Source organism: Rhincodon typus, chromosome 2, assembly GCF_021869965.1.
Source record: "Rhincodon typus isolate 14 chromosome 2, sRhiTyp1.1, whole genome shotgun sequence".
In the NCBI taxonomy this organism is placed as follows: Eukaryota; Metazoa; Chordata; class Chondrichthyes; order Orectolobiformes; family Rhincodontidae; genus Rhincodon; species Rhincodon typus.
The window spans coordinates 19,762,742-19,775,930 of NC_063333.1; the positions used below are offsets into that span (position 1 = coordinate 19,762,742).

The window sequence follows — 13,189 nt, forward strand, 5'->3', positions numbered from 1 at the left end:
GAATGTCAGTCTGAGCTCTGTGTGTTTAAATGTATGTACAGGAGAATGTCACTCTGAGCTCTGTGTTTAAATGTATGTACAGGAGAATGTCACTCTGAGCTCTGTGTTTAAATGTATGTACAGGAGAATGTCTGTCTGAGCTCTCAATTTATAAATCGTTTCGACTTCAGCATGTTTCAATCTGCAGAGGAGAATATTAGTCATTTAAAACTGTGCACAGGACAATGTCAGTTGAATATCTGTGTGTTTAAATTTAAGTACAGGAGAAACATAGAAAATAGCAATAGGAAGGGGCCATTTGGCCCCTCGAGCTTGTTCCACCATTCAATATGATCATGAATAATCATCCAATTCAACATCCAGCTTTCTCCCCATGCCCATTGATCACATGAGCTTAAAGAACTATGTCTAACTGCTTCTTGAAAACATTCAATATTTTGGCCTTAACCACTTTCTGTGGCAGAATTCCACAAATTCACCACTCTCTGGGTGAATAAATTTTTCCTCATCTCAGTCCTAAATGGCAGACCCCAGATCCTTAGACTGTAACCCCTGGTTCTGGACTCCCCAGTTATCGGGAACATCCTTCCTGCATTTACTCTGTCTTCTCCTGAAATTTTATAATTTTTCTGTGAGTTTCCCCCTCGTTCATGGAAACTCCTTACTGTTCCAGTCTCTCTTCATTCGTCAGTCCTGCCAATCCGAGAATCAGTCTGGTAAACTTTGTCATGACCTATGGAGAATGTTCATGCAAATTCAGTACTACATACAAAATATATCATTCAAAGCTCTGTACGCTTAAACCCATATGTAGGAGAATTTCACTCAAAGCTCCATTGGTTTAGATTTATATGCAGAAGAAATTTACCCTGAACACATTTAAATCTATATACATGATGATGTTACTCAGAGCTCAGTGTGCAAAGTATGTAGACAGTGTAAATCCACTCAGTGTTTTTAAACTTGGAGACAGGCGAATGTCACTAAGAGCTTGGTAAATTTAAATCTATATTTAAATGAAAAGTGATCAGTTCTCTTTAATCTATATATGAGAGAATGTCACTCGAGCTCCGTGTACAAAAGTTATGGACAAGAAAATGTCACACTGTGATCAGCATTTTAAAATCTGCAAGAAGAAAATGTAACTGAGAGCTCAGAGTGATTAAAACTATGGGTAGAATTTTACACTTTCTGGAGTTGGCTGGGCAGGATACTGGGGAAAGGGTAGGCAATGGCCTACCGGTATTATCGCCAGACTATTAATCCAGGAAACCCAGCTAATATTCCAGGGACCCGGGTTCAAATTCCACTGCAGTAGATGGTGTAATTTGAATTCAATAATTAAAAAAAGTCTGGAATTGAGAATCTGCTGATCACAACGAAATCGTTGTCGGAAAAAAACCCATCTGGCCCACTAATGTCCTTCAGGGAAGGAAATCTGCCACCCTCACCTGGTCTGGCCCACATGTAACTCCGGACCCACAGCAATGTGGTTGACTCTGAAATGGCCTAGTAAGCCATTCAGTTGTTACAATCACTACAAAGTCTCAGAGAAATGAAACTGGACAGATCACCTGGCATCGACCTAGCCACCACAAAACACAACGGCAGAAACAGCCCTGTCAATCCTGCAAAGTCCTCCTCACTAACACCTGGGGGCTAGTGCCAAAATTGGGAGTGCTGTCTCACAGATTAGTTAAGCTACAGCCTGACACAGTCATACTCACAGAATTATACCTTACAGACAATGTCCCAGACACCACCATAATCATCCCTGGATATGTCCTGTCCCATCGGCAGCACAGACCCAGCAGAGGTGGCAGCACAGTGGTATACAGTCGGGAGGGTGTTGCTCTAGGAGTCCTCAACATTGACTCTGGATCCCATGAAGTCTCATGGCTTCAGGTTAACCATGGAAAAGGAAACCTCCTGCTGATTACCACATACGGCCTCCCTCAGCTGATGAATCAGTATTCCTCAATGTTGAGCAACACTAAGAGGAAGCACTGAGGATGGCAAGTGCGCAAAATGTACTCTCGGTGGGGGATTTCAATGTCTACCACCAACAGTGGCTCAGCAGCAGTACAACTGATCGAGCTGGTTGGGCCCTAAAGGACGTAGCTGCTGGACTGAGTCTGCGGCAGTTGGTGAGGGAACCAACAAAGAGGGAAAAACATACTTGACCTCATCCTTACTAATCTGCCAGCTCCAGATGCATCTGTCCATGACAATATCGGTAAGCGTGACCATCGCACAGTCCTTGTGGAGACAAAGTCCCACCTTCACATTGAGAATAACCTTCCTTGTGTTGTGTGGCACTATCACCGTGCTAAATGGGACAGACTTCAAACAGATCTAGCAACTCAAGACTGGGCATCCATGAGGCGCTGTGGGAAGAATTGCTAGGAGCAGCACCAGGCATACCTGAAGATGAGGTGTCAACCTGGTGAAGCCACCAAACAGGACTACTTGCATGCCAAACAGCAAAAGCAGCAAGTGGTAGACAGAGCTAAGTGATCCCACTACCAACAGATCAGATCCAAGCTCTGCAGTCCTACATGGTGGTGGAAAATTAAACAACTGACTGGAGGAGGAGGAAGCTCCACAAATATCCCCATCCTCAATGATGGAAGAGCCCAGCACATCAGTGCAAAGGATAAGGCTGAAGCATTCGCAGCAATCTTCATCCAGATGTGCCGAGTGGATGATCCATCTCGGCCTCCTCCAGTGGTCCCCAGCATTTCAGATACCAGTCTTCAGCCAATTTGATTCACTCCACATGACATCAAGATATGGAGACACTGGATACTGCAAAGGCTATGGGCCCTGACAACATTCCGGCAATAGTACTGAAGACTTGTGCTCCAGAACTTGCCGCACCCCTAGCCAAGCTGTTCCAGTACAGTTACACTGGCATCTACCCAACAATGTGGAAAATTGCCCAAGTATGTCCTGTACACAAAAAGCAGGACAAATCCAACCCAACCAATTACCGCCCCATCAGTCTCCTCTCGATCATCAGTAAAATGACGGAAGGTGTCATTAACAGCTATCAAGCAGCACCTGCTCAGCAATAACCTGCTCAGTGACGCCCAGTTTGGGTTCCCCCAGGGTCACTCAGCTCCTGACCTTATTACAGCCTTGGTTCAAACATTGACAAAAGAACTGAATTCCAGAGGTGAAGTGAGAGTGACAGCCCTTGATATCAAGGCTGCATTCGACCGAGTGTGGCATCAAGGAGCCCTAGCAAAACTGGAATCAATGGGTATCAGGAGGCCATACTTCGGTGGTTGGAGTCATACCTGACACATAGGAAGATGGTTGTGCTTATTGGAGGTCAATCATCTCAGCTCCAGGACATCTCTGCAGAAATTCCTCAGGATAGTATCCTCGGCCCAACCATCTTCAGCTGCTCCATCAAAGACCTTCCCTCCATCATAAGGACAGAAGTGGGGATATTCGCCGATGATTGCACAATGTTCAGCACCATTCGTGACTCCTCAGATACTGGAGCAGTCCATGTTCACATGCAGCAAGATCTGGACAATATCCAGGCTTGGGCTGACAAGTGGCAAGTGACATTCATGCCACACAAATGCCAGGCTATGACCATCACCAATAAGAAACAATCTAATCACCACCCCTTGACATTCAATGGTATTACCATCACTGAATCCCCCACTATCAACATCCTGGGGGTTACCATTGACCAGAAACTCAACTGGATTCATCACATTAACACAGTGGCTACCAGACCAGGTCAGAAGCTAGGAATACTGCAGCGAGTAACTCATCTCCTGACTCCTCAAAGCCTATCCACCATCTACAAGGCAGAAGTCAGGAATGTGATGGACTACTTCCCACTTGCCTGGATGAGTGCAGCCCCAACTACACTCAAAAAGCTTGACATCATCCAGGATAAAGCAGCCCACTTGATTGGCATTAAATCTACAAGCATCCACTCCCTCCACCACCAATGCTCAGAACAACAGTGTGTACTATCTACAAGATGCACTGCAGAAATTCACCAAAGATCCTCAGACAGCACCTTCCAAACCCAAGACCACTTCTATCCAGAAGGACAAGGGCAGCAGATATACGGGAACACCACCACCTCCAAGTTCCCCTCCAAGCCACTCACCATCCTGACTTGGAAATATATTGCCATTCCTTCACTGTCGCTGGGTCAAAATCCTGGAATTCCCTCCCTAATAGCATTATGGGTCAACCTACAGCTGGTTCAAGAAGGCAGCTCACTACCACCTTCTTAAGGGCAACTAGGGACGGACAAGAAATGCTGGCCTAGCCAGCGATGCGCACATCCCACAAATGAATAGAAAAGAATAAGATTGGATGCAAACTCTTCACACAGAGAGTGGTCGGAGTGTGGAATGCGTAGCCGGCACTGGTAGTGGAGTCAGATACATTAGAGGCATTTAAGCGACTCTTGGATAGGCACATGGATGATAGTATAATGTAGGGTATGCAGGGTAGTTTGATCTTAGTAGGATAATAGGTCGGCACAACATCGTGGACCGAAGGGCCTATACTGTGCTGTACTGTTCTACGTTCTATGTTCTATTTGTTCTATGTTCAATTCCATGGAGCTTAAGCACCCACCTCTGACCCAACATCAACTTCTGCTTTCCAGAGAATGAGGTGTGGCCTGACTGCTCAGTAAGCTAACTGAAGAGACACTTAAGTGCTTATTCATGTAACCTTGCTAGGGCACTGTGATATTGCTCAGAGGGCAGGACCAAATTTGAATCCCACCAGGTCTCACTGCTCTGGTTATTTCCAGGAAAGAATGACTGGCACACCCTTTATGGGCTCACTGTGCCCTGATCCTTCTGGAAAAAAACCCTTCTCTAACATTATTCTCTATCTAGTTCCAGTGAGGGTCTCCGTGGGACACTGAAGGCAGGCACAGCAGTAGCCGTGGATCAAAGAGGGCCGGCTGCAAGCAGAGATGAGACAAGCTGTGGGGGATGTCTTGCCCTGAGCTAAGGGCAGCATGGTGGCTCAGTGGTTAGCACTGCTGCTGCAGAGCACCTGGGACACCGGTTCGATTCTAGCCTTGGGTGGATTTTGCATATTCTCCCTGCATCTGCGTGGGATTGCTCTGGTTTCCTCCTACAGTCCAAAGGTGTGTAGGTTAGGTGGATTGGCCATGCGAAATTGTCTGTAGCATCCAGGGATGTGTAATTTAGGTGGATTGGCCATGGGGAAATGGTGAGGTTGGGTCTGAGTGGAATTCTCATCAGAGGGTTGGTGCAGACTTGATGGATCAAATAGCCTCTTCCTGCACTGTAGGGATTGTATGAATTAACACGTCACTTCTTGTTAAATCTCTGCTTGGTAATTCCCACACATTACGGTTGAGTTTGACACAAATCTTTTCACTTGGGGCAGCGGAGAATGCGGAAAACTCAGTGCAATGTAAAATCTTGACCTATGTCCTGGAGAATGTCATGCAGAGCTTAGTGTTTATTCAATGTACAGGACATTGTCACTGAAAGACGAGTCAAAAAATTAGTATACAACTGTACATAGATTGGACATAGAACATTTCTGGGTGAGTGACACTCAGAATTAGGGTACTAAAATCCATATACAGTGAATTGTGACTCAGGATTCGGTAGATTCATTTTGGAAGGTCGAATTTGAACGCAGAATACAGGGTTAATGGTAGGATTCTCGGCAATGTGGAGGAACAGAGGGATCTTGGGGTCCACGTCCATAGATCCCTCAAAGTTGCTCCCCAAGTTGATAGGGTTGTAAAGAAGGCGTATGTTGCGTTGGCTTTCAATGGCAGGAGAATTGAGCTTAAGAGCTGCGAGGTTATGCTGCAGCTCTATAAAACTCTGGTTAGACCACACTTGGAATATGGTGTTCAGTTCTGGTCACCTCATTATGGGAAAGATGTAGAAGCTTTAGAGAGGGTGCAGAGGAGATTTACCAGGATGCTGCCTGGACTGGAGAGCAGGTCTTATGAGGAAAGGTTGAGGGAGCTAGGGCTTTTTTCTCATTGGAGCGAAGAAGGATGAGAGGTGACTTGATAGAGGTGTACAAGATAATGAGAGGTATAGATAGAGTGGATAGTCAGAGACTTTTTTCCCAGGGTGGAAATGACTATTACAAGGGGGCATAATATTAAGGTGATTGGAGTAAGGTATAGGGGAGATGTCAGAAGTAGGTTCTTTACACAGAGAGTGGTGGGCGTGTGGAATGCGCTGCTGGCAGTGGTGGTGGAGTCAGATACTTTAGAGCCTTTTAAGCGACTCTTGGATAGGCACATGGAGGACAGTAAAATGTAGGGTATGCAGGGTAGATTGATCTTATTAGGAGAATTGGTCAGCACAACATCGTGGGCTGAAGGGCCTGTACTATGCTGTACTATTCTATGTTCTATTTTCTATGTTAATCTGTACACAGGGGAAACACACACAGAAACTACCATATTTAAATCTATATAGAGGCAATTGTCACTGTGAGCTCAGTGTATTAAGTATATGGACGTGAGACTATCACTTCCAGTTCAGAATATGTACATTTACACTTAAAGGAATAAGTCACCCAGTGATAGGCATTTCTAAGTCTACATACAAAAGAACACCACTCAGGGCTCAGTGCACTAAAATCTACAGACATGAGACTATCACATACACTCAATATACCAAAATCAGTAGGCAGGAAAATATCACTCAGAGCTCAGTACTTTCAAATCTATGCATTAAAAACATATATTAGGTCTCAGTGGGCTTAAACTTATAAACAGGAGAATCTCACTCACAGCACTGTTACTTAAATATATTATCATTAGACTCTAATGCAACGATAAGTGTATTTAAACAGGAAGGCAGTGTTCAAGTCTCATTGCGTTTAGACCAGAGGTGGTCGCAAACGCTTAAACCAAAACAGGAGAAAGTCAGTGTTGCTAAATGTATTACAGGATTAACATCACACAGACCTCAGTGTATAAAAATCTGTAAAGATGGAATGTAAGTCAGTGCTCAGTCTATTAAGAGATAGTAGGAACTGCAGATGCTGGAGAATCCGAGACAACCGAGACAATCCGAGTTGGCTCAGTCTATTAACATCTCCACGCAGGAAAATATCATTCTGAGCTTACTGTACTGAAACAAATATCCAGAACAATGTCACTTGAGTTCAGTGGAAGTAAATCAGTAGTTGTAGGAGAAAAACACCATCTGCAAGTTCTCAAATTCCCCTCCAAGCTACTCTTCATCCTGACATGGAAATATATTGTCATTCCTTCTCTGTCACTGGGTCAAAATCCTGGAATACCCTCCCTAAGGGCATTGCGGGTCAACCTGCAGCACATGAACTGCAGCAGTTCAAGAAGGCAGCTCACCTCCACCTTCTCAAGGGCAACTAGGCACAGGCAATAAATGCTGGCCCAGCCAGAGACGCCCACGTTCCATGATTGAATAAAAAAGAATAAATTATCATTGAGAATTCAGCATGTTTAAAACTATACACAAAGAATGTCACTCAGTGTTCAGTGCATTCATCCATTGTTTAGAAATCTGAAATCTTTTAATTATACATGACAAATCTATGTATATAATTAGTGCAGATGTTTAATTGTCCTTTGTTCATCTACGTTTTTGTTTCCAGGTTTTGTTCACAATTTACTTGATCTCTGGAACTAATAATTTTCAGGATGCTGTCGATGAGGCACGAACACATTTTTCTTAAAGTTATTAACATGCTCATCATCTTTATAATGTTCAAGACTAATTCTTCCCATCTGAGTCGAAGTGCTATGTTTTGAAACACTGATTTGGAGAAAGTCTTTCCACTGTCTGAAAGGGTTAGTAATCAGGGGACACTGGTAGAATGTAACTGACCATCAAGCCAGGCTGAGATGAAGGAATTTTTTTTAAATGCAGCTTCTTATGATTTGGAATGTACCAACAGAAAGGGTAGATTAAGCAGATTTAATTGTAACTTTCGAAAGGACACTTGGATAAATACTTGAAGGGGAGAAAATTTTAAAAAACACTCTTTCAAAGAGCAAACATAGATATCATGGGTTGAAGGGGGCTTTATTCTGTGGTGTAAGATTCTCTCATATTATATGGTTTATGGAAATGACACTTCAGCAGTACAGAGGAGCCAAGAACCTTATAAATAAAATGGTCAGGGTTATTTTCTGACTGGCGACAAAACAAATATTTACTGGTAAAAACCGAAAGAACTGCGGGTGCTGTAAATCAGGAACAAAAATAAAGTTGCTGGAAAAGCTCAGCAGGTCTGGCAGCATCTGTGAAGGATAAAACAGAGTTAACATTTCGGGTCCGATGACCCTGTTCTGAGGAAGGGTCACCGGACCTGAAACATTAACTCTGTTTCTTCACAGATGCTGCCAGACCTGCTGAACTTGTCCAGCAACTTTGTTTTTGTTTCAAATATTTACTGGTGACTGATCTACTGCTTAAAATGACATACAGGTTTTGCTTTTCAGCAGATGCTTTGTGGCTAAAACTGCTTATTGTGCCGCGCTACGCTGAGCTAGGAGGAGAGATAAATTTTGGAGTTTCAGTGCAGAAGCATCACTGTGTTTTAGATCAAATGCTTTAACTTTTCATTATCCAATTATAACAGTGCATATAATTTATCATTTCTGGATTAAAATGGCACTGAATTGTGGTGACTTATACACATCTCACCATATTTTCATAAATACAAGTGACAATAAATTGCTATTCTAGTCTATTCTAAGCCCATCAATGCATGGTGAATGATGCACAATTTACTTCTCTTGCGCAGCTTTCAAGAAGGGAAGGGGCTAATCTTCTCCAAGAACCACCACCCCGTGTCAAATATTCCTCAGAAAGATTGTGAGCAAAGATAGGAGAAAAAAGAGTGGGTTCAGGGTGAGAGATTACCAGTATCATGTGTCCAGTGGAGATGTCCATGTTAGACTGAACCGGCTCCTCACACCATGAAGAGGTGCTGCTCCGGGTGGAAGGACTGGGCTGTGGGCCATCACTGAACTGAGAGGAGACGCTATTGATGCGAGAGGCGTGAGTGGGCTCCGGGCGCTCTGATGTCTTGACAGCCATACGCTGGCGGCAAAGCTCCTAGATCAGAGAGAGAGAAAAAGAACAAGTTGGGGTCAATCCAACAGCAGCCACTAGGGTTAGTGGGTAGGGGAATGGTTGGGGGGTGGAGGGTGGAATCCCGTCTCTACTTTCAATACAGTCTCGATCGGGTCTGAATGGGAAACTGGAGAGAACCATTGGACATCAATCAGCAGTCTTCTCTCCCATTTCCTCAGTGTTTGGATCACGTCTAGAAGTCACACTGCAACACAGTCATCAAGTGCCTGCATATCTAGAATATCAAACCAACTACGTTCAGTTCCTGATTGGTCTTCCTCATGTAATATGAATTAAAATTAGAAAACACTGGACAAGACTCATCAAGTCAAGCAGCAGATGGGCACAGGGCTAACACTTTAGTCTGTGTGAAATGGAAAGATACACATTTTGTGTCTCCTCCTCATTGACATGATTTGTGGTGTTTGGTCGGGTGGGTTCCTACATTACTATTTGTTCCTCAATGTTTCCTGCAGCTCCTTTATACAGCAGGAGGGCCAGGCAGCATTGCCCACAGGCCATATGGTATAGCCAGCTTCCTCCTCCTATAGATAGGCTGCATCTTAAACAGAAAATGTACTCAACCATGTTGCTGTAATGCAAGTCATTTCAAAATGAAATGCTAAGAAAGAATGCCAGAAAGGCAGATGTGGTGTTGGATGCAGGTAGGTGAGGGAAGAGATACTGTGATGGTGTGGGGTGGGGTGGGCTGTAGGGAAGGGGTTTGGGCGTTGTCCTCCAGGTGCCAAAAGATCACCCTCAGAAATGATCAGGGGCGGGATCACCAGGATGGTCAACTCCAAACGTTGGGAAACAGGGAGGCGATGTTAATCCAGAGCCCCAGATAATGTTCTGGGGCTCCAGGTCTGAATCCTGCCATGGCAGGTGGTGGAATTCGAATTTAATTTAAAAAATCTAGCATCTAATGATGACCATGAATCCATTGTCAATTGTTGGAAAAACTCATCTGGTTCACTTATCCCTTTTAGGGAAGGAAGCTGCCATCCTTACCTGGTCTGGCCTATATGTGACTCCAGACCCACAGCAATGTGGTTGACTCTGAACAGTCCTCTGGGCAATTAGGGATGGGCAATAAATGCTGCCTAGCCAATGACACCCTCATCCCGTTAATGAACAAAAAAAAACAAGGGACCTCAGAGCAGGGCTACTGAAAGCCATGGTCAGTGAATGCGTCTGCATGTGACATCTCCCATCCATCACAACAGGAGCATCTCCTGCTGCCCAATACGTCTGATCCCTATCTCTCACACAGCAGCCCTTCCTGGTCCTCAGGGCTCATGCCTAATATCCAGGCGGAAATTTAACCTCAACCTCACAAACCTACCAACACTACCTGCCTCACATTCACCTCTCATTGTTTCCACACACCTCTGGTTAATTAATAATACATTGCTATACAAACTTTAATATTTCGCCTTTTCTTCTGTAGGGTGAGATGGCATGCAATCAAAAGTAGCTGAGCTGAACCTGTGGGTAACAGGGACAATTGCTTCTGCTGATCCCTATGGAGGAGATGCTTCACAGAATCAAGGGGCCAGATTCAACAAGGCCTGGTGCAGCCAACATCATGAAAAAAAATGAGGATGATGACATATTCCTGTCTAAGACCCTTCTTGGCCCCTGGCAAACACTCAGCTAACTATCTGACACGCTGAGCAAGCAGCTGATGGGGTATGAATCAGAGAGCACACCAGCCCCTTAGCAATCTTGATATAATATTTGAACCCTGGATGAACTTTAGTTTTATTTACATTTATTTAATATATTGTCATTTGTACCTCGGTACAGTAAAAGTTGGATAATGTCCTTGGATTACAGAATAAATTTTTAAATAAGTTATATAAAAGGTAAAATACTGAATAAATTAATGTGAAATTGATATTACTAAATCTGAAACAGCTTCAAAAATTCATCTTTCCCTCTCCGTATACTTCACTCTCTCTGCTCCTCCAGTCGCCACTGTTCAACATTGTCCCGGGGGTCCTGCACACATTCGTGCCAAAGTTATGGTCACATATTTCTAACTTAGCTGTGTTGTCCAGCTTCATCCTCATCTCACTTTATCTGCTGCTGAAACTCTTATCTGTGCCTTTGTTATCCCTAGACTGAACTATTCCAGTGTACTCCTGACTTCCACTACTCCAGAATCTCAAAGTTAACCAAAGCTCTAATGCCTTTAAATTAATTTGGACAAACTCCCAGGATCATCTATCATCCTCTTCTCACCAATCTATGTTCAAGTTCCATGTTGATTTTAAAACTTTTCATTCTTGTAGTCAAATCTCTCCACAATTCACCTCTCAATATTTCTTTACTCTCCTCTAGTCCCGCAACCCATACATCTGAACTTCTGGCTTCTTCAGCATTGCCAATCTGAATCTCACTATTCACTATTGGTGACCATGCCTTTAGGTGCCAAGTGCTCAAGTTCTAGAATGCCTTCCCTAAACCTCTCTGAATTTCTACCTTCTTTCCTCCCTTCTGACGTTCCTTAAAGCCTACCACTTTTGGTCATATGACCTAACGTCATTTTTAGTGGTTTTCATTTTATTTTATAATATTCCTGCAAAGCACCTTGGGATGTTTTATGACATTAAAGGCACTTCATAAATGTAAGTTGTTGTTGTGATATGACCATGATCCCCTTACTTCCTATTCCACCCTACATCAATACTCACACTAATTATCTTCTTCTGATTTCATACAGTCATAGGGTCAGAGTTGTACAGCACGCAAACAGACCCTTCAGTCCAACTCATCCCATGCCGACCAGATATCCTAAATCAATCTAGTCTCATTTGCCAGTATTTGGCCCATATCCCTCTAAACCCTTCCTATTCATATACCCATCCAGATGTCTTTTAAATGTTGTAATTGTTCCAGCCTCCACCACTTCCTCTGGCAGCTCATTCCATACACGCATCATCCTCTGCGTGAGAAAGTTGCCCCTTAAGTCCCTTTTAAATCTGTCTCCTCTCACCCTAAACCTATGTTTAGTTTTGGATTCCCACACCTTGGGAAAAAGACCTTGGCTATTTACCCTATCCATGCCCCTGATGATTTTATAAACCTCTGTAAGGTCACCCCTCAGCCTCTGACTGAAGACAGCCAGTCTGCCCAGCTACCAGAGCCCGAAGATGAAAACGGGGAGCTACAGCAGTAATCAAGTTGCTTCATTGCTCATGAAACCAGCAGTTCTGATTCTGCACTTTGGAGGCTAATGTCGAGCTGGGACCAACACATAAGTTCCCTCTAAGTCTGTAAATCTCTCTAAACTCTGACTCCAGATAGAACAAGCAAAATTATTTATGCATAACATGTATAACTGACTTTAAAACATTCTCAGTCTTATCCAGAGTGTCATTCCTGGCCTGGCTGTTATTTTCTGGAAAAGACATTCTTTCATTCTCACAGGCAAAAAGGCTATTGGAAGAATACAACATGAGTTGTATTAATCCTTTTATTCTCTGCCTCACATCTCCACAGTGGTTTGATCATTCTTCCCCAGCCCTCCTATGACGGCCATGTGCAGGCAAAAGTTTGTGGCCTCTCCTTTTGCAAAGACCCCTTTAAAACTAAAGGGGACTGGTGAGTAATTCTGAAAGTGGGTTAATTGGTTCCCTGATTATGGCATAATTAGGTTTCAAGAAATGCCCATGTGACTTGAGATTACGTTCAGTAGTAAAGGGTAAATAGAAAGCTATTTGTAAAGTTTTGGATTTTTTTTTTCTCTTTGACAGTTTTTGGACAGCCTGACATTGAAGCATGTCTCTGAGAGTAGACATTGTAGTACAATGCATGTTATATACAGTTGGAAAGAACAGACAACAGAAGGATAGGAAAGGCAAGAGTTTGAGGATTAGACAAGACCCATTATTGCTGTTTCAGTGTTGCTGGAGTCAATGTTGAAAGGAGTTATTTAAAGGAGTCTCTGGAGATTCCAAGCCATAAGATTGTTGTGATCTGAGTGACAGACCATTCATAGATTAGAATTAGAATTAGATTTCATTGTCACATGTACTCAAGTATAAAAGTACACG

General features: G+C 43.5%; 1 protein-coding gene across 1 annotated transcript in view; it reads right to left on the reverse strand.

Moving 5' to 3' along the window:
• Positions 1-13,189, reverse strand: part of ptprn2 (protein tyrosine phosphatase receptor type N2) — a 684,474-nt gene that overhangs the window by 104,966 nt on the left and 566,319 nt on the right. Inside the window, exon 11 of the mRNA XM_048606124.1 lies at positions 8,916-9,110. Within this exon, the coding sequence (XP_048462081.1) occupies positions 8,916-9,110 (195 nt within the window). The remainder of the gene's footprint in view (positions 1-8,915; positions 9,111-13,189) is intronic.